This window comes from Centropristis striata, chromosome 23 (genome assembly GCF_030273125.1).
Source record: "Centropristis striata isolate RG_2023a ecotype Rhode Island chromosome 23, C.striata_1.0, whole genome shotgun sequence".
NCBI classification, from domain to species: Eukaryota; Metazoa; Chordata; class Actinopteri; order Perciformes; family Serranidae; genus Centropristis; species Centropristis striata.
In genome coordinates, this window is record NC_081539.1 from 16,431,712 (window position 1) to 16,454,868 (window position 23,157).

Sequence of the window (23,157 nt, forward strand, 5' to 3'; positions counted from 1 at the left end):
ATAATGGGTGGGTCATGGGTGTTTGTAATGCCAATATTAACACTTATATAAGCTTATAAACACACAATAATGTTAATAAGCATCTTGTAAGGACTTACAAGGGCCTTATTACTTGTTAATTAATGGTTATTACAAGGACCTAAATATAAAGCGTTACCAAAATATACTTTACATAGGAAGTAAAGGGTCTACTATAATATTAAATCAGATGCTTTTCAGTTACAATAGAGCACATCAACAAATGAAATTGTCATTAATAAATTAACTCCATTAAAGATATAGAATAATATGGTTCAGTAAAGAATACTAACTACTACGTAATAAACACAGCTATATAGTATTTAATTATATATAACATCTAGCTTCAGGTAATGGATATTAAATGTAAAGATGAAATAACATCTCCTAAACGGATATATATGGAAATTATTACTACTAATTTACTATTAAAAATATAGAATAATATGTTAGTAAGGTATATATATATATATATATATATATATATATATATATATATATATATATAGATGACCACAGAGGGAGACGAGGAAATTGCCTTTCTTTAGTGTTTTAGTGATAGGAATAGTGTCCTTGCTGTTGAGGTTTTTGTGGCAACCACAATGGAAACCAGGACAAACAAGCTCAGGTACCATATCACCAGTGACATGGACACCAGTCAACACTTGTGATGGAGCTACAGAGGCAGGACGCGGATGTGAATCATCACTCTGAAGCCCTTGAGTTCTTCTCTCGGGTTCTCTATTGCAGGATTATTCTCTAACACTGCACACTTAATCACAGCAGAGGAAACAGATTTTTAGTCTCAATGCGTCTTTCAAGACCTCTCCTCTTCTCCAATTTCAGGAGCAGCTCAGTGAAGTTTGGAGGAGGCTTGTAAGTCATTCTCAGGCTCAGGGCAGCAAGGTCACGAGAGAGTCAGCCACTTTAATTGGTTCGTTACGATGGGCTGCATATACAGTGTGTCTAGTCTGAGTAGGACATATATGTCATCACCCAGAAACCTCCATCAAGTCATGTGGAAAAAGGTTTTTTAGCAGGGCATACTTTGACCAAAATGTGAGTGATTTGAATACATAAGTTATACTACTGGAAGGCTACAGAATGATATAAAAGGCTGAAAAATACATAAATCAATAACACACACTGTAATCTGCATCTTGTCAGGTGGTGATATCTAGACATTTTCCATGGTTTTCTTGATAATAACCAAAATCATGAACAAGAAAACCATGGAAAATGTCTAGATATCAGCTCTGAAATTAAACTCTTATGAGCTATTTTTGTTGTTAGCATTATATTTGTCCAAACAAATGTACCTTTAGTTGTACCATGCAGGCATTACAATGAACAAGAAATTGAAAAAAAAAAATGGTCTAATATTTTTTTCCAACAACTTTGAGTTAGATAAGACTTTTGTATGGATAGAAAAAGCCCTTTTTATGGCAAAAAATAGGTTAAAAAACGAAAGTTTTTTTGTTCAGTGTACGTTGACCCTCTCACCTTCTTGCTGGAGTGTGTGCTTTATCTCCCCATGAGATCAGCTGAAGTGTTTGGTTCTCTGGGGCTTTCAGACCGTCATTGACTGAGGCAGAGGGATGGATTACAAACTCTTGAGCACTGGACACTATCTGCCGCTGGCCTTTTTAAGACTTTAAGCTACACTCTGGGCTGCTGTCTATTCAGCCGGTGCAATCTTCAGCCGGTGTCACCCCTGATAACAAGGGAAATGTTTGAGGTAGTGATGTCCATCGGCAGGAATGTCTTGACATTTTCCAGCTAATGAGGAGATCGCCTTCACAAGCTCTGTGCTCAGGACTGGAATCCTTTAACGTCTGATAAAGCCTTTCTTTGCCAGGAATGACAGTATCTTCGGGTGTAACTGACAACGACCACCCAGAGTCCCAGTCTGTCTCCAGTTACTATCTGCTCAGGTGTGTTAGCCTCAGACATGTCATTCATAGTCTCAACTGACACCAGTTTGCTTTTACCACCAAATCCTCCAAATCCACTAAACACATTCCTCTTATTTTCACCCCATCCAGTACTTAAACTACCTCATCATTCACTTTAACAGGAACCTTACATTGTAAAATAGCTTTTTCAATAGCAATACATCTTCACACCATATTTGCATCTGTTCTGATGCAATATTGTTGTACATTATACCAGTACCAGTGTTAACAACTCTTTTCCAACAAAAGTAACCAGCACCACTTTAAAATGTTGCTAATAGATGCCAGATGACATCATCCAGAGTCAGTAACTTATTTTAAATCACTTCTTAAAATCCACTTTTATATACTTGCTTTTATGTAATGTTTTCCATCTTACTCTTTATTCTATTCTATTCTATTCTCTTTCTATATCGCCATTATTTTACCATTTAATTCTGTTCTTATTACTTAATTACTTTTCCTTGCTATCTGAAATCACTTTATAATTGATCCTTTGCTTTCTTTAATAGTTTTTATGTAGGAATTGTTTTCTTAGGCCTTATCTCTGCTCCTTTGCGATGAACCGCTCTCTGTCAAAGCACTTTGTAAGCTGTTGTTTTTGAAAGGTGCTATAGAAATAAAGTTATTATTATCATTATCATCCACTCATTTGCATTTTGCTGACGTCATCACACATAATTTGCATAAAGAGGTTGTGTTGGCTGACTGCCTGTTCATGCTGCAGGAGACGAGAGAGACAGACTCTGTGGACTGTGACCATTCTTAGCAGCGTGCATGGGAATGAATTTAAAGTACTTCTCCTTTTTCCCTGACAGTCAGAATAAGTCGCTAAATTTGTCACTAGTCACTATTTAGAAATGAGGGTCTAAAAAGCAGCCTAATCTACAAGAAAGTCATCAAGTTGGCAACACTGGCTTACTCAAATGTTATTGGAACACGGAGAGGATAGGGGTGGGACTTAGGAAGGGTCAAAGAGAGTCGAATTTTGAAGCGAAATTTTTAAAATGTAGCATTAAAGAAAAGACGAATTAGGGACGTTTCCATCAACTGGTTTAGAGTGAATAAACAAAGCTGCATAAACATATTTTCGAGATGGCAGTGTAATGGATTGCTGGAGGTTAATCCGTCAGTAAACAGTAGATGATAGTATGTATTTCTTAGTAATTCTCCACAGCATGCATTCGTAAACTCAGCAAACATTGTGTGTGTATTTGAGGAACAGACTTTGTCTCTACTGAACATTTGAGTAAGATATTGATATGCTGACCATGCACTGACCATCCAACCTGATCATGTAAGCTGTGGCCAGTCTGACCAGACACACATATTTTATCTGTGTGACACGTTGACTATGCATGTAATGTTCAATTATCAACTATATAAGGGGTCCAGCCTCTGTCACATTCATTCATTTTCTGTCAGCATGTTAGAGATGAATTCCAAAAATAAATGCACATTAAACAATCACTTCTCCACTTGTTCTCAACCACAAAATACATCCCACAAAGTAGAGATTGAGCAAGAGAGAAAATAAAAGAGAAAATGGAGAGAATGACTAATTCCAGGAAAAAAACGATTTAATCTCTCGTTTATTGTATTAACTATTTTTCCAAAAAGACAAAAACCACCTCAAGCAGTTGTAAAAACTTTTATGTGAATTTTGGAAAGTTTAATTTAATTGTGGTGTTTCCATCAAGCTTTTCTCACGCAAATCTTCAAAATGCGCATAGAAATTCGTTGATGGAAACGCGGCTAATTTCTTCAAATAACGACAGAAATAACCTCCAAAGAAGTCTTACTTTCCTGGTTTACAGGGAAACCTAACTTTGTTTTTCTTTTTCAACAAACACCGTCCATTCAAACCTTCCTGAAGGTCAGGACTGTATTAGTTTCAGCTATAATGAACTTCTTTCTTGGAGTAAACTTTCGACATGTTGAATATAGTTTTTACTTGATTGGGTAGAGGCAACAAATAATCCTCTCTTGGCTCCCTACAGATGACTTTCCATTGTTATTTCCGTGCCCTTTGTTTAATTTTGTTTTTATGTACGTTTTTGTCAATATTACATTTATTGTGTTTGGTCGTGAGTCAATATGTGACAATGAACAATGACTCCGGCGCTGTAAACCATTCTCCGATAATTCAAAAACACTACTCCACCAAGGCTTCGCACTTAACAAAAGGACACCTGAAAATTGCACTGGATTAAAATTCAGGCAGCATAGAGTCAAGCCTTGCCATCCAGCCCATCACTGTGATTCAATCTGGCTCAGCACTGGGAACATAACTAACACAGGGAGCCTCTGCAGACATCGCTGAATAGCTCCCTGCCAAAAAGGCTGTGCGTTTTACAGCCCTCCCACCCTGCAGACAGAGAAATATGCTGCGAGCAGATCCAAGGGAGGCGACTGGCCCTGGTGACTCATACTCACATTCACACAAAGTCCTGAAAGGTGTGTGGGACTGTAAGCGAACTTCACTTTCTCAGAATCAACACTGTCTATCTCTTCAGGGAAATCTTTAAACAGTGTTTATACAAACAGTGTTTACATCACTGTGATGGGGGTACGTACCTCTCCGTTGAGGAAGCAGTAAAGAACGGCGACCACGAAGCCCTAAATGGTAAGAAAAACACAGATAAGAGTGTGTGACATCTGCAGTTATATCTATTTATGTTGTCTTTACAACTATTTCCTAACTGAAGCATAACATGTTGCATTCATGAGGCATATAAATGGAAAAAACGGTGCACAGTGTATGATGGTTAGTTTACAGTATAATGGGAATGAGATGAATGATGGGAGGAATGTGCTCGAAATGTTTCCAGGCGTTCTGTATTGCAGCTGTGCTGTCTGGCTGCATTCTCCATCATTCCTCATTATGTGATGAACTAAAATAACTCTGGGGGTTTCAAAATGGTAACACTGCCACTGATTCAGCCAGCAAAGCCGCTGGAGACCTGCCACGGTTAAGTGAGAGGGTTTCTTCAATAGAAACACTCGCAAGTCGGGGCTGACAGGGTGCCAAATCATTACTTTGGGCCTTCAATAATGTTCAAAATTCAAGAAAATTGTGTTTCAGTGTTGGATGACCTTCATGAAAATAAGTCAAATGCAAATTCCTGATTGTAAAATGTCTCAAATGACAGTGTAGAAATGTTTTTATCATTGACATCATACCTGAAACGACCCCAGAATCAAGTCAAAAACCAGCCGCAGCTCCGTCTTCACTTGCTCAGGGATGAATGCAAACACGATAAAATTGATCCCAAACAGAGGAATCAGAAGCAGCGTTGATTTCGCCAGCCTCCTGAAACGACAAAGCAAAAAAAAAAAAAATTCTCCCTCCTGTGAAACCAATTTTCAATCTGTCTCTATATATGCCAATAATGAAATGCAACTCCGGAGTACTTTTCATTTTACATTTCAGCTCAGAGGACCAGAGACGAGGGGAAAAAAACACCATTAAAAGTGTCAGTGGGAAAATAGCTCATGCATTATGGTTGGCTTATGAGATGCTCTCCATCACAGGAAAAACACTTAAACACACAGAGCTCTATATCTCTGAGCAAAGCAGCTGCCAGAGGAAGGCGACTGTGCTGAGTACCACATGCAAAGGCAGGAGATGAATTTCTTTTCCGATGTTGAAAAAGGATTCGTCATCCCTGCGTTGCTTTGAGCACAAAAAGTTAAAAGGAGCCACGGAAAAAAAATACGTTTAAAGCACATGTTGTACCTACGGGACATATACGTCATCTGACTTTCAGCTCTCTGTGTTTATTCAAGATAAGAATTCAGGAACTGTTGAAGAGGTGTAGTTTTTTCCTGACAGGGATCAATAATATTTCATCTCCTCTGAGCTAATGAATAATACAGATTTACAGCATGAAAAAATCATGAAATTATACTCACGAGTATTGGTTGGACTCATTTCTTCCAATATCGGGGCAGTTGATTTTCTGCCGAAGTATTCGTATGATGCAGATGAATAGAATGAAGTTCATCTGTGGGGATATGAGACCAGTAGAGGGGGATTTAGTGCTAGTTCATGAAATAAAGATTTTTTCCAATATAAATTTCCTACATGGGGAAAAAAAAGTAATTTCAAAGTGCCTTCTGCATGTTTTCATTGTCTTAATGAATATGGAGCGATATTTGAGAAATGCATCTCACAAAGTTGAATTTCATCTCACACTGATTGGATTATGGCGCTGCCCTGTGGGGAAATGGTAATTGTTCATTTGTGTTGGACCTCTGAACTGGTGACATCATGACGCATTCACAAACTGAAAGAGAAAGAGACGGAGGCGTCTGACAGCCGGGCAGCTGATCCTTATCATATGTGAAAGAACAAAACTAAACCTGCTGCGTCTGCCGCTGAGCAAAGACCAGCAAAGCAGCAGAGGAGGATGTTATCTCTGAAAATGTCTGTTTTCTGCAACACATGATTTCCTTCTGAAACTCTTGTGCTTTGTATAGTTTGTATGTAACTTCTTAAAGAGAAAGAAATGTGTTAGTGTTAGTTTATAGGCGGGTTCCTGGATAGGATGAAGTCATTTGGTTTTGGGAAAAAGGGAGAAAATGTTCAATCAATATCTAGAAGACACTTTAAGTCATTGTACAGCAAGTCAGCTGATCATGGAAAATATATTGCTTGCAGCTCTGTTGATGCATCACTAGAAACCATGGATGAATAAAGAGAAGTGGACACAGTGTTGCAGGCAGAGCTCTGTTCTTCGATATAATAGTTGCTTAGTGCACGAAACATCCAAAAAGTTTGAATTCGGTGCATAAAAATACCCTGATTTTCTGCAGCTCTTCTTCATCTATGGGGCCCACTAGAGACTTCCGCCAGCCGAGCCAGACACTTTCAGCTTGCATGTTCTTAACTTTCCAAATGTTATTGAATCCAATTAATCAAATTCTGATGTCTCTTTCCCAATGAAAGTCTTTGGGAGAAAGTCTTTCTGGGCCTCATGGCATCACATGACAGACCTGGAAATTGTAATTCCACAGTTGCATCACTATGTCTACTATTTATAGCGTTTTTTGACGGGGATCAAAGTTAACATGTTCTTAACTTTAAAGCATAAGGTGCAGAGTTGCTTTAATGTCACACTTGGCCCAGGCAGACAATCAAATCAAGCTTTACTACTTTACCACTTACTTCCTGTTTTGATGCCAGTAGATAAATATACAAAGGTTGATATTAGCAGTATTTGATTACGATGAACTATAAAACTCAAGATTACCCCATTATTCAATTTCTAATCTGCAAATGCATATATCGAGTTGCATAATCAGACAGTTGAATCTCTCATGTGTGTAATCAAATGATTACAGTGACCTCCTGTATATTCTAGGTAATGTAACATAATGGAAAATGTATACTCTGTAGCTGCTGAAGTCACTTCACTTGGCTCTGCTCTCAAACATGTTGATGTGTTATGTTTGACTATTTTAATTGACAGAAGAATTAATTCATCTGATGCTTGAAAGAAGCATACATGCTAATTTTGCAGCAGTGTTTTGACAGATTTGCATCGACTCAGTAATGGAAGAGTCCTTGAAAAGTCGTGGTAAAGTTTCAAATTTTGTCCATGCAAATGTGGGCCAACCCTGTCCATATTTACTCTATACAAAATGAGAGTGGACTGCCCTCTCTGGAAGGGAAGAGAGGTACTGCCTCAAGCGAAGGAGTTCAATTATCTCGGGGTCTTGTTCACGAGTAAGGGTAGAACGGAGCGTGAGATGGACAGGCGGTTTGGTGCAGCATCAGCAGTGATGCGGGCGTTGTACCGGACCGTTGTGGTGAAGAAGGAGCTGAGCCGAAAGGCAAAGCTATTGATTTACCGGTCCATCTATGTTCCAACCCTCACCTATGGCCACGAGCTTTGGGTAGTGACCAAAAGAACAATAGCGCGGATACAAGTGGCTGAAATGAGTTTACTCCGTAATGAGTTTACTCCGGCTGGGCTCAGTCCAAAAGATTTCCACAGTCCCAGACCAAAAACTAAAAGTCTTCAGTAAATCTAGGAGTTTTACTGGAGTCATAGCGCGCTCCCATCATCTTGATCGTTAAGTTTAAGGGAGTAATCTGCACTGTTTCATATCAGTCTTTTCCTAATCTTGGGTTTGGGTTTGCGACAATAACGCTAGTAAGCTCAGTCCTAAATAAAAATAGAGTGATGTAATATATTTACGACCATAAACAGGATTTTTGGGCACTCTTCGTAAAGAGAACAGTAAGGAGACCCAGTTAAAATGTATAAATAAATGTACAAATAAGTAATAAACAATCGATGATTAATGTTTCATTAATTAAATGAAAGATGATAGATCTGATAAATATAATTATTCAATTAAAATTAAATAGGACATAAATGTATATCATGAATTAATTTCTAAATTTTCCTTTCCTTTATTCTTCCTTCTTCATTATTCCTATTTTTACTGTAAAATATTAAACTTTTCAGCTTTGTAAGGGGGCATTTTGTGGCGTCTTCTCCTCTCCTCTTCTTCTTTTTTTCCCCGACGCAAACCACTGCACACACTAGAGTAGCTGTAGCCAAAAGCTGCTTCTCCTCCATTTTGTACGTTTTTACTAAGAGCATGATGGGAAAAAAGATGCTAAAAGAATCTCTTAGCAGTCTTTAGCAGTCTTTTCCAAATCTTTTCAAAGTCTTCTGATGTATAGGTAGCATCAGAGACAGGCTGAGGAGCTCAGACATCCAGAGGGAGCTCGGAGTAGAGCCGCTGCTTCTTCGCGTCGAAAGGAGCCAGCTGAGGTTTAATAGGTGTTCCAGGAACGGATGCCCTGCTGCTGCCCCGATGGGGATGGGTTGATGGAAAATGAGAGTGGGGCTACATGGTGTGGTTAGCACTCTAGCCTCACAGTAAGAGGGTCGCCGGTTCGATTCTGGCCTGCGGCTCTTCCCTGTGGAGATTGCATGTTCTCCTTGTGTCAGCGTGGGTTCTCTCTTGAATTGATGACTCTAAATTGCCCGTAGGAGTGAATGAGATCGTGAATGGTTGTATGTATGTATGTGTCAGCCCTGTGATAGTCTGCCGACCTGTCCAGGGTGTACCCGCCTCTTGCTCAATGTCAGCTGGGACAAGGATAATGGATGTAAAATGAGAATGGTTTCAATCTTCTTAGAACTTGGCAAGACAGCCAAAACGCACTGAAAAATATTAAAAATTAAACTATTGCCTTTGTTAAACAAAGACTGTCAGCGGGGGGGACATTAGCTCGGTTTTTACTAGAGTTCAATACACCTATTAATATTAATCTCCTTAAGTACTTCATTATATCTTGCTTGTTTAATCCATAGTTATTTCTAAAATGGCAGCCTAGCTGAGAGTCTTAGGCTAAGTTAATCGCCTGCTGGCTCTTTAATGCACAGATGTGAGCGAGGTATCGATTCAACAGTATCTCACTAATCCTTTAACACCTGTATCACATTTAAATGTCAGACTATTTTTTTCCCCTGGGCACAACAAGTGCATCTAAAAACATTCCTTTCTTCAACATCTGTCTGCAGATCTGCCTGAAAAGGAAGACGTTAAAAAGTGAAATAGATGACGACAGGCAGGAAAAACACATCAATGGTGATTATCCTGCCAACTTTTCAAAGTGAAAGGAGAACTCTTGAGGTCAGGCCAAACTCTCAGTTGTGTTGACAGACAGCAGGAATATCACAGAAACAGGGACTATAAAAGCACTCAGATAAATTACACTGACAGGTAACTCTGAGGTGGACTGATGATAACTGACAAATGTGTTTTCTCTCTCAGTGGCAATTAGTTTTACTTTGCAAATGTCTGGACTTGAGAGTCAACAGTTTAGGCTGCATGAATGTTGATGTAATGGAATCTGAGTGATGAAAAAGGCCTGTAAACTTACCAGAATTGATGCCAAAATAGGCGTTTTAATGATCCACCAGAACACATCAGTATTCTCGATTATATCCCAGCACCTGGTAAGGACAACATTCATGCACAAGATGAAATCAAATCAAAATCATAACCTGCTGGTGGATTTCTTTTACTTGTCTCCCTCAGTGTTTTTCTTACCCCACATCGTAATAGTAAGCTTTAGTGATGCTCCACGCTGTGATGAAAATTGTCGGCCCTCCTAGGGACATAAAAAGAGACATAAAAGTGCGCACTCAAGTTATTATTGCATCCCAGCCGCATGGAGCTGACCTGTACTTCGTCTTCAGCTCAGGTCAGCTGAGACACACAAAGACATATAAGGAAGGCGTCCTCACCCCAGCCGATCAGAATGTAAGCCCAGAAGTACTTCCTCTCGGAGAAGAAAGAAACAGCCAGCAACGCGTGAAGATAAAGACCCTCCACCAGCAGCCAGAAGAAACTGGCCATTATACAGTACTGGAAGAACACAATCGCTACCTTGCAGCCAACCTGAGGGTGGACACAAAAGCACACACATCTCACAGTGGTCAGAAATTACAGTGCAGTTTCACTCCCGATAGTGGTGGAAATTCAAAGGAATGCAAATTTTCTGTCTTTGGGTGTTTGCTGTCTGAACTTTGAAATAAGAATTACAGACATTTCTATTAGTTTCTAGTACAAATCAACCCTGTGAGGTTACAGTTGCATGTTAATCAAACAAAATCACCCTCTGAGCCATCAGTAAGTTAAAAATGATGGCAGGCTAATGATGAGATGATAAAAATGATTATGTTATTCAGAATCATAAAGGTTGTCATTTTTATATTGTGGAATATATTTTTGGCTCTCCTTACTGGGTTCACTGTCAATAAAATTACCATAAAAACCATACCATAACCATACTTACTATAAGAGTCATTTATTTAAGAATTGAATCAATACCACTTATCAATAAGACATCTTTATAAATTAGTTTATACCTAAAATAATGACTTTGTTGTTAGATAATGCCAGTGGTTGAATGTAACTAAGTACATTTAGCCAATTACTGTACTTAAGTACAATTTTGAGGCATGTGTACTTTACTTGAGTATTTCCACATTTGTAACTTTATACTTCTACTCCACTACATTTAGCCAACAGCTGTAGTTACTTTTTAGGTCAAGAATTAACATAAAAAACCCTGAGCCCTACGTTGAGGAAAATTAAAACGCTGCTTAGATAAATGCATCAATAAGAATAATACAATAATATATTTGGAATATATAAAGCCATTTTACATAATGAGTACTTTTACTTTTGATACTTTAGTCGATTTTGATGCTGATACTTTTGTACTTTTACTAAGTTTTGAATGCAGGACTTTTACTTATACTAGAGTAACTTCACATTTTGGTATTAGTATATAGTAGTTGGATAGTTTTAATCATATATAATAACTTTTGTTTCATGTCCAGACATGACACTTGATTCGTCTTTTTACAGGAAGCAGAAAAAAGCAGAAAATTCACATGTACAACTGCTGCAGACTTCTTAATTCTATTGTATTATTATATGCTAAGCATTAATAAACCATGTAGACATTAGTTGCTACTACTGAACCCTCTGTAAAATGTGACTATTATAAAGTGGTACCATTTAGGTATTTGCAAATGCAGAATTGAAGTTATTTCACCAAACTCTTTTCTGCTAGTTGGTACCCAAGTGATACGAGCAAGACAGGAAACATATATTTATGTATATCCAACCAGAGGAAGCAAAGGCAACAAAGCAGATATTTCAGTGAGCAAAAGGAACAGAGAGGAGCAGCTGAAACAGCCATGCAGGATAACACAATCATCTCTATTCTGGTTGGCTGACAGCACAAGAGCACAAAACCTCCATCAGGATGGGTGAATTCATTCACAATTCAGTTTGCTGCCGCTGAAATGCTCAGGCTGCTTTTGAACTTGTTACACAAGGATGCGTATAAAAGGTTCATCTTCCTAATGGCGCCGGTGGGCTGAGCCCATGTGTATAGCTCGTAGCTCTTTCACAGCTCCAAGGCCAACACACGCTCCATGCGCCACATACAAGCTGCTTTATTTTGGGATCCTACAGGGAGGCCATCACATCGGCAAGAAAAATCAATACTGTGCCCATTCAAAAATGACCCAGCGAGAGTGAATGCGCTGAGCACTTTAGCAGATGTACCGAGACTCTGACATGAGAGGAATTGGGAGGAGGCTGAAAAAAAAGGTAAAAAGGCTGAGTGTGATTAGGAATGGACTGAATCGATTAAAACGTGGCTAATCGGGCAGAGAGGTACGTGAAAAAGAAACAAAGCAGAGTGGGTATAAATGACGGCGCCGGAATAAAAAAAGCCATGATATAACCCTGAATATTCCACATACTGTATGCCATTTAAGTCAAAGTCAGACAAATAAATAAATAAATAAGCCTATGAACTGAATAAATACGGCAATGAAATAAAACATGCATCAATAAATAAGTGAAAAAAGAACTTCAAAGTACTCCTGTTATTTATTTCATGAAGCTCATTAATCTTCAGTACAGACTGAGGACGCACACGTCAAACTGCTTCTCATCCAAAGATGCCATTAAATGTATGACAGGACTTTAATGTTGTTTGATATATGATCAGAATACATTAGGCAATGCAATTATACTACTTTATACCTGTACTATACCAGATGTCAGGGGGAAATATTGGACTTTCAGCTTCATAACATTTATTTTATAGCTGCAGTTTGAAGACAATCAATTATAACTGTACTTATTTATTTTTAGCAGTATACATAAAGTAGCTTATAACCAAAATGAAGAGACTGCTACTTACAGAAATTAATACATTTTGATTCAGTATTAATAAATAATAAAATAAAATAAAAATAAATTAGACAAATAATATAAATGTATATACACATACTTTCACCTTGATCTTTAAGTATATATATATATATATATATATATATATATATATATATATATATATATATATATATATTTCTTTTTTTTTTTCATAAAAATAAGTTTAAAGAAGAAAAGAGAGAAAATCCATTATTTTAAAGACAGGTTTTTAGGGGGACAGATACAGTGATACAGATACAGCTGCAGGTTTCGTCATAGTTATGAGAGTTGTAAAGAAAAAGATCTGGTAACGGATAGTGACTGGTAACAGTCTTTATATTTTAATGCTTTGATCAAAATCACTGCAAGGGAAAATGAAGTAGATGCTTGACATTGGGGGGGACATGTCCCTATAATGTCTCTACCAGATTCTACGTCCTTGCATGTCCTGAGAACTCTTCCTGGCATCAGTTTGGCCTTTTCTTAATGTCTGATGAGTTTGTTTGTTGCATCAGATAAACCTGGGCTACTACTGGAGATTTACACATATAAATAATACATTTATCTCCCTGTTTGTTTTCTAAGATTCCACTTCCTTTGCATGGAGGTGAAGCTTTTGGAGCTCGTTACAGCAGCTGGCGGTGAAGCTGACGGGGGTTTGGTAGTCTATATAAATTGATTCCCACTTTGCACCTTGAGGGGAAGAAAACCTTTCTGCCTTTCTAATGTCTGTAAATCAGTACAAATTGCTCACTGGAGCTCCTACCAACAGTGTCATGTGGAGGAATGATGCCACACACACACACACACACACACACACACAGAAACACGCATTGTGACAAACACACAGGTACCTTAAATAAAGCAGTTGTTATAAGCCTCCCCACAGCGATTATATCATAAGTTCATCTAACGGGTCACCACTGCAAACATCCAACCGTAGAAGAAGAGTAATGAACCATTCATGCACCCACGACCACCCACACACACACACGCACACACAGAAAGCGACAGTCACTGAGCCAACAGCTATAATGGAAGTAATGTCGGGGTCATGATGAGCGCTGCAGCACCAAACCTGTCTCTATAATGTCTTTTTCGGCCGACCCATGACAGCAGCTGGCTCCTGTAAACACAGTGGAGCCAGCCGGAGCGCTCACTAATAAATACACCCAGAGTTTCCTCTCTCGTTGTGTGGACACATCACGTAACATAAACCTCATGTTCACAGGCCTAGCTGTGGCCTCGGGGGCCTCTGTGGGTTTGTGGTTGAGCGGTATGTGGTGGGGTGGTGATAAGCTGACGGGAAGAAGTCCAAACATTGTGGTTTGATAGAAGTCCAAGAGTGAATAAATGACTTGTAAGCCTGGCTTTAGCTAAGGGCAGCCTTGTTCCATGGGTTCAACATCTTCAGCTACTGTTTCATGCAGTCTTATATCAGTGTGATTTCAGTTAAATGTAATAGTAGTAACAAATGGCAGACTTCCTGTGTGAAAACAAAAGTAAACAACTTTTAGCGTAACTTAAGATTTTTTTATTTACGTACATTTATTTACTGCCTTAATTACATTGTTAGGTGTTTTAACATAACTTAGTTTTCTTTTTATTTCGTGGCTCACAGTTTGTGAGTCAGGTGGGGTTATTTTTTGTGATTTACGTTTTTTACGTAACTTCTGTGGCTCACGTCACCCTCATAACGACTTCACTTCTGACACTTCATTACATTCATGTACATTAATTTACTGTTTAAACTGCCTTTTATAATGCTTTAAATACGTTAAAACATTTTTTTAATGTAACTTAGGTTTTTTTTATTCCGTGGCTCACGGTTTGTGAATCAGGTTATTTTTTTTGTGACTTACTAGCCTCGTTTTTATCTGCTCCTAAAAAGCTGCTGAAAAGCCGTTGACTGATTCATCACTTATTGTGGCGATACACTGGGCAACTTTTTTGTCAACATGACAGGGTGCCAACAGGAATTAATGTACACTAACTGCCTTTGTAAAGTTTGCACAAAATCACGTAGCAAAACAAAACCTTACCTAGTCTGTTGCAGGGCCTTTGTTGTAATTTAAAACACTGAGAACTGTGGAAGAGTTTGGTCTCTTTTTAAACTGGAGCATCTGCAGATTAGTCAAATATCCCATATAATCCACTTAACATCAGCACAATACAAGAAACTGTTTTTGTTGTTTGAGTTTCAGGGATATCTGCACTCAGAGATCATCCCAAGGTTGTTTTTTTGACTATGTAAATCTTCAGTAATTGTGTTATTTTTGTCCAAACCCTCTCAGTATATGAATATGATTGGCATGACTGGATTAACCTGATCCCCGGGGCAAAAATGAGCCGCTGGTCTCCATTACACGCCATTTCTTTTTCTTTCTGTGCAATTCTTCTGTGCTTGATTGCTGTCTTGCTATTTGATAACAATAAAAAAATGCTAATTTTCAGAGTATGAATAATACAGGCACAAAACTAAAATAAATTAGGGTCTCCGACACAGGGACTATCTTCAAGAAATCCTCAACGTCAGGTAATAAATCTGGCCCTTGTTGTGTCTGCACATATTGTACTCAAGCGCAGCGTACTCCCAAACTAAATTAAAGCACAGTAAGCCGGGAACTTTAGGGGCCCCTGGAGTTCTGAGGTTGGTAATCCAGTCTCTCTGATTGGCCTCGAAGGTCCAGTATTAGTCCGGCAATAATAAACAATTCCTACTTATAATGCAACAGAATATCTACGAGTGCAACAGAGCAATAAAACTGAATCATACACTGACTCAATTCATATCCCTAAGCAATAAAATACCCTTCTTGACTCTGTTATTTATGATCAACGAGGATATTGAGAATGGACTTATACTAACAGGAGGCACTACAGGTGTTTGGGTGAAAATTTCAGCTAATAGATATGAGACCATGAAACTTCTACAGTTGATTACTGATATTAAGACAATTTTCTGAAATGTTATGTTAGTGCTTGTATATAAGTGCAAATAAGTGCTTATTTGCATATATTTCCAGAACAGAAACGTGAACATTAGATAAAGCCTGTTTCAAAATTATTAATTTTGTTGACATATTAGAGTCAAAGGTTAACAAAAATATTTTTTTCATTATCACTCCATAAATCAGAAAAAAACTGCCTTAATTAAAAAGAAAAAAAGAAATCACATACACTTGTGCCATGTTTTTATGAATAAAATGTTATGTGAACAAACTCCTCTATTAAAACCCTTAGATAATAGATAGGAACAAGAAAATTTCCTCTGGGGAAATTCTGAAAGGGCCACGGGGGCGACTGCCGGTGTGTGCACACTATGATGAGATTCTTCAGAGATTTCAAACAATTAATACTAGTAATGTTATGATACTATATTATATACAAGGAGCACACCTAAAACAAGCATTCCTTTTCAAGTATTTAGGGCCACAGGGCAATCGCACTGAGCACTTGTTATACTGTGGATTTTTTCTTCTTCCTCTTCCGGACGCAATTTTGTCCCGCTACTAGTCCCACAACTTGGAGAGTTGCAGGACAAATTATATATCAAAACATGCGCTTTGCGATCGGTGTGCTATTACTTTTCTCTACGGAATACAAATTTTTCGCGACGTAAGCGAAAAACTGCCCAAAATTTTGCATTGAAGTGAATGGGACGGCCGGAAAAAGATGAGCGAAAAAGAACAATAATTGGAGATTTTTAAAAGGTCTACTTCGCGTAAGCGCGCACACTCCTCCAGATACACATGCTTCACACACACACACACACACACACACACACAGGTACATTTATGTGATTTTAGTTACACATACACACACATGCGCGCATAAGTGCACACACTCCTCCAGATACACGTGCTTCACACACTCACACAAACACACACATGCGCGCATAAGCGCACACACTCCTCCAGATACACATGCTTCTCACACACACACACAGATAACTTTATGTGATTTTAGTTGCACACACACACATGCGTGCATAAGCGTGCACACTCCTCCAGATACACATGCGTCACACACACACACACACACATGCTTCACACACACACACACACACACACAGGTAACTTTATGTGATTTTCGTTACACACACACACACACACACATTTTGAGGTTAAAGGAAATCTCTGAAGAATCTCATCATAGTGTAAACACACCAGCAGTAGCCCCCATGGCCCTTTCAGAATTTCCCCAGAGGAAATTTTCTAGTTCCTATCTATTATCTAAAGGTTTTAATAGAGGAGTTTGTTCACATAACATTGTATTCATAAAAACATGGCACAAATGTATGTGATTTCTTTTTTTGTTTTTAATTAAGGCAGTTTTTATATGCTATGTTTTGTGCTGTAAAACTTTGATCAAATGATACAAATCTATATCTTGAATGTGTTATGTCTTTGCAATAATAAAAGTAGGTGTTTTACAGAAAAACTCAAGTTCCCTCCTTTTCTCCTGTCAAATATCCAGACTACAGAAATCCATCTTCTCAACCCCCTTTTAAGCTGCGGACATCTCTCATTAATGGTAGTTTAATGTGGATAATTAGCACACCACTGTCATGTTCACCTGCTGAGCTTCTTACAGAGTTTAACTTCCTCTGAGTTCAAGGACAACAAGGACCAACCGAGTCGTTCATCTAAAAAAACAAAAAAAAAAAACAGCAGCATCTTTGGCAATTAACTCACAGAGCCTGAGGTGCAGTTGTCCACTTCCCCGACCTCGTAGAGAACAACATCCTTGATGAACACAGCGATGGCCTTCAGGATGAACGACACAAACAGATGCATGTGGATGTAATTCCTTGTGCAGTGGAGTTTCCTATGAACAAGAAGAGAGAGAAAACAGATCAAAACAAAGAGGCTACACACACAATTCGATAAAGAGGGCATTCATGCTAATTATCCAATGTCCTTGGAGTTAATAGCTTAAAGTGACAGCAAATAACAGACATGACTCCACTCATAATTGAGCTCATTAGCTCCTGTTATCACTGTGTGGATGAATCTGCGTTAGAGCACAATGAATGTTCTCCATGGTCCTTCACACGCCTCTCCAATAAGAGAGGTGGATTTTAAAGTGACTAATCAGAAATATTTTGAAATCCTCAAGCATCAATTTTTGATTACGTCCCAGCTTCCTGATTGCATTATCACACTCGAAATGATTAAATGATTTGGGAGAGAGACGGGCACTGACGTCTGCAGCTGTGTCAAGGCTCCCATTAGCAGATCAGATCACTGCTTGTTTCTCAGGGCTGTGAAATATTCAGCTGTGATGCAGCACATGCCCAATCACTTAAAGATCCCCTCAGGAGTCATTAAAGTTTAATCTAACCTTATTCCACAGCCAGAAAGGCTTGTTAACATTCTGTCACAGCTGCTTAAAACAACAGTATGCAAACTGCGACTGTTATTTCACTAAATGCTCACTTTATTCAACTGCTGCTGCATCAATGGGAACCTTTCTGTCCAATATAGTTAGATTCTTACAATAAAGGACAGGAAGACTGGCACATAGTGAGAGAGGAGAAAGCTGTGATGAAAGTTATGAAATACTGCAATATTTTTTAACATTCTAAGGTTGCCCAGCTTCCCCAGGCCACAGTTGAAAACAGGTTTCATCTGCTTTATTTGTAGTGATTGCCACAGTTTCAACATTGGCTGCCACATATTGATTTGTGAAAGAGTCTGCAGCTGCTCCTGAGATGCGTGGACCTTTAGTTAGCTGCTGTTCCAACTCGCATTCAGCCAGCGTTAAAAACAGGGCTTGGGGTCACAGCAGGCTGCTGGCCAGTGACAAAAAAGTTTGAATCTAACATGGAGTCAGGGCGGTCCAGGATCAGACCCCTGACCCTGGTGTTTACACTGGGTAAATTCAAGTTTCTATAGCTGCTCATTGACGTTTCCGTCTCTTGAGCTGTTGTCCGATCTCCTCCAGGTTAAGGGGAGACACCACAGGTAAATAGGGTAATCTTGAAAAAAACAAAAAACAAAACTGAGATATCACCATAAAACTTCCCCAATTTGTTATTTACATCAATTCAATATTTTTTTGCTTTAGTTTTCTGAAATTTTAATGTTTAGCAAAATAAGGAATTAATTAATTAAGTATGCACCAATTTGCATATATGTCCAGGACTTAAATCTGAACATTGGATAAAGAAAATTTCAAAGTTATTTTCTATTCTTGATATATTAGACTCAAAGTTTTTTTCCAGAAGGAAATTACGATACCTCCTTTTATTATTTCATATATCAGAAAATACTGTCAAAAACCATTTTTAAAAAATCATTTTTTCGTCATTGTTTTAGGAACAAAATGTTCTATAAATCAGGGTATGAATGATATGTAGAGAAACTCCTCTGTAAAAACTTTAAGTATTAGTGCAGCTGATTCATGGCCTTGAAAGAATTCATACATTCTTAATGGAAATGACTATTTGAAGACAAAATATTAAATGTAAATCACAGCAACAACAATATAGAACATGTTAAACACATAATATTGTGCAGGAGAAGGGGAGCTTTTTAATGATGCCTGTGATGACTAGACACTGTGGTAAAAATTAAAAATAGTAAAATATACACATAAATGTTTGTTTTCGATGTTTTCTTTCCACTATTCTGAAAGAAGACATGTGGCCCAAAACCTCAGTTTATTATTGTAGTCAACTGTTACAAAAAGGGGAGAAATACACGGTTTAAACAGAATGAACAAACAAAATAAAAAAATAATAATTTCTATGGGCAGGATATGAAAGTTGATGAATAAAGGCCACCATGCAGCCTTGGCTACCAAGATGCTTCAAGGTTTCCATTTCTTTTTAGAAATGATTATTATATTATACATCCGACAACACTGCCTATTTAAGGCCTTCTGTATTTTTTTCCTATATATGTCATATATCACTTATACTATACTGTGTATATATCTGCATATATTTAAATATATTTATTCATTGATGTTCATACTACTACATTCAACAACTTATTTAAACTTATTTAACACGCTAAAATATACTTTCTCCAGTGTGTAATATCTGTAAAATACAAATTACTTTCAGGAAAACAAACAAACAGTACTACATAGTAATAATAAATTCCAAATAGCAGAAACGCATGTATAATGTATATAGAATATATATGTATGTATATGTCTTATATTCTGTCTTCTATATCTGGGTTAAATAAAGTCATATCTTATCTTATTTTATCTTAGAAATGTTGTAGTGGATTAGTTTTGGAATATCTCTTCTTAAAACCCACCTCTTCTCGTTGGCTTTTAGCACCACTTAGAGTGTTGATTTTATGATTTTATGATTTTTTGTTTTTATTTGTATACATGCATATTTTATTTTGTGTGGGCAGTACATTTTACATTTTATTTTTTTTATTTTTATCCCATTTTTAACTTATTTTATCTTATTGCATTTTACTGTTCTATTGTTTACTACATCTCTTTGTATTGTGTTATCTATATTGTTTGTGCAGCACTTTGGAAACCTTGTGTTTGCTAAAATTGTGCTTTATAACTAAAGTGGATTGGATTGGATTGGAATATGGAAAATAAATCACAGAAATGAGGCAGTGAAAACGTTGACTCTTCAGACATTAAAGCTTATATTTCAAGAGCTTGTGGTTAACAGACTGTCATATTGTCGCTCCCTACCTGTAATCAGCGGTGTCGTTCAACAACAGATGTGACTCTCACCTCCCACCAACACTTATTAATACCCTACTGTCACCTCCCTCAGCTCCCTCCACCTCCTACTGCTCTGTCAGAACTCTCCTTCTGGCTCAAACCTGTTGGTTACCTTGATTTCACACGTTCAAACTTTTTTTTTTATTATCCTGACCTTGGCCTGAAAACTCTCAGGTGGACACTCCTTCCCACCTAAAGCAGGTCTTTGTGAAAAACATGAAAAGCAGCTCTGATCATTGACTAACTCACACCGTGTACAGTCGTAGCAGGGACAAACTATAAAGGAGACACGTGAAAAATGCTACCAAAAAAGCAATTTCCCGCTTCCTCTGTCCCCGTGGAGGTGTGCATGTAGCAGAGAATTGTCTGCCGGATGGAAGAAAGGAAACACTTGTTGCATCACATTACATTGACTGTGAATTCAAGGAGATGAAGTGAGCACAGAGGAGGATTTATGTAACAAAAGGAATTATTTCACAGCTACTTTACTTATTTTATTTTTTGCAGCAGAGCGGTGTTTTAGATGACAAAGTACAGCAGAAAATAATAAATACATGCACAATGTAGACCATCCATCTATTATTGGACTTTAACCCTGTGGGGTCACTCGAGACATTTTCAGCCATATTTATCATTTTTCACTTTTGTTCTGGCAATCATTTTGGCTGTGATGCTGCAAATGGCATGTTTTTTGGAAGAAGGTTTTTTTTCTTGATATTCTTCAAAACAGTGACATCATGTAATCACTCTGGCATTTAAAGGGTTAAACTCCTCAAAATCTTTTTTCCGTTTGGTAGTTTTGAGCAGGGTGGAAGTTGTTTAAGAGGTTTATGCAGAAAAAAATAGATAAAAATATTAATCTGTAAAGTTTTTATTGTGTTTTTTTGGAAGTGGACATTTTCAGCCCAAAGAGTCTGAAAGGGGAGTAAATGAAAGTGGGCCCAGGCGGTTAAAGGAATGCTTTTCTGTCTCCTTGTAACATTATTGGATATTAAAAGTTTGAATCTCGTCCAACAAAAGTGGAAAATTTATATAAAATAAAAAGAATGTGCTTTATTATGAAGGTCATGCTTATATAATTGTCCTTTAGGGTAAAGAACTTGCTGTCTAACGCTGTGATTTCAGTCACTCCTGACATCAAATGCCGTCAAAAGCTGGAAACATTTAAATGCATGAAAGCATCATTGGGATTGAAAGTATTTTTCTCCTTGCATTTCACAGTTTAACATAAGCCTTGGAGCTGCACCGATCAGATTGGATCAGATCCTGGTCCACAGTGTTTGATGTGTGACACTGAGATGTATAAACTGTCGTGTTGTCCACGTGCCCAGCAGGCCTAATGTCAGTGTGTGTGTGCTCTATGCTGGACTGCTCATACTAATGCTCTCTCTGCTCAGTGGCCCTGCAGCGATGACTGTTTTTGTTCTTTTCTTCTTCATGCTGCTTTTATCTTTATTCTTAACAACTGACCACATGAGGAACAGAAACATGTTTCAACTTGCAGGAATTATCATAAAAGCCAGTAGTGCAAATGATTGAGCAACACAACTGCTGTTAAGAGTTTTCTTTTTCAGATATTATTTACATACTGCAGGGGGGCATTAGCTAAAACCAGTGGGGGGTAAAAGTACTAATACCACACTGTGAAATGACTCCACTACTGGCAAAAGTCCTGCATTCAAAACTTACTGAAGTAAAAGTACAAAAGTGCTTGTTATGCAGAATCAACCCACTCTGATTGTTTTATTCTATACTACATATACTAGGGATGGGCATTTGGAAGAAACCTGCCAACTCAAGCATTGATAACGTTAACAATCAATTAATCGATTCATAGCTATGTTTTTATTGTTTTATGCATACATGGGCAAAATAAAAGATATATATACAGCACTATGCAAAAGCCTGTTTTGACAATGGATGCTTTTATTTTGAAAGGATATATATATATATATAGAGAGAGAGAGAGAGAGATAGATATCTTGTCTTCACACTGTAGTTCCTAGAATGTAGGTTCTGAAAATCATTGCATTCTGGTTTTATAAAGTTTTAAACAACATCCCGGGGCTGGGATGTAACATAAACGTCAATAGGGCAAGACATAAGCTGATATCACTCGTCAGCAGCTATAACCCCATCATTTATTTATATCTTCTGTGCAATCCTGCAATAATTCAACTGTGGAATGGTGTCGTTTACTCTGACATTAATACTTTATTTATATTGTACATTTCAACTAATATTATATTTTATTTATAGGATTACTGCAAGACATGTTAACATATAATCTTCAGCACTGTTATCTACATGGTTCATGTATATATATATATATATATATATATATATATATATATATATATATATATATATATATATATATATATAGGTTAGACATTTTTACATTGTTGCAACCAAATTCCCTCCTCTGAGATCAAGAAAGAATTTTTGATTATAAAAAATGTATAATTTTCTTCTTTTTCAAACTCTCTCTATATAAATGGAGAGTGGTGAAGGTTGGAGACGAGGAAAATATTTCTGCGTACCTGAAGATGCAGAGGATGACGATGGCTGTGGTGAGAGATATGAGGGAAACACTGTGTCCGATGGTGTAGCCGATCTTCACTTGCCAGAAAAACTTGCCCTGAAATAAAACAAAAACAAGTCAGTGAAGGAATCCGACACAGCTGTTTCCATTAATTTT

The 23,157-nt window shown here is 37.7% G+C and overlaps 1 protein-coding gene across 2 annotated transcripts in view; it reads right to left on the reverse strand.

Moving 5' to 3' along the window:
* Positions 1-23,157, reverse strand: part of vipr1b (vasoactive intestinal peptide receptor 1b) — a 64,556-nt gene that overhangs the window by 3,512 nt on the left and 37,887 nt on the right. For both annotated transcript variants that reach the window (XM_059326953.1, XM_059326954.1), the window contains exons 5-12: positions 23,000-23,097; positions 17,441-17,573; positions 10,250-10,403; positions 10,053-10,113; positions 9,883-9,955; positions 5,889-5,980; positions 5,157-5,286; positions 4,551-4,592 (exon numbers count right to left, since the gene is read on the reverse strand). In XM_059326953.1, coding sequence (XP_059182936.1) covers positions 4,551-4,592; positions 5,157-5,286; positions 5,889-5,980; positions 9,883-9,955; positions 10,053-10,113; positions 10,250-10,403; positions 17,441-17,573; positions 23,000-23,097 — 783 coding nt within the window. The remainder of the gene's footprint in view (positions 1-4,550; positions 4,593-5,156; positions 5,287-5,888; positions 5,981-9,882; positions 9,956-10,052; positions 10,114-10,249; positions 10,404-17,440; positions 17,574-22,999; positions 23,098-23,157) is intronic.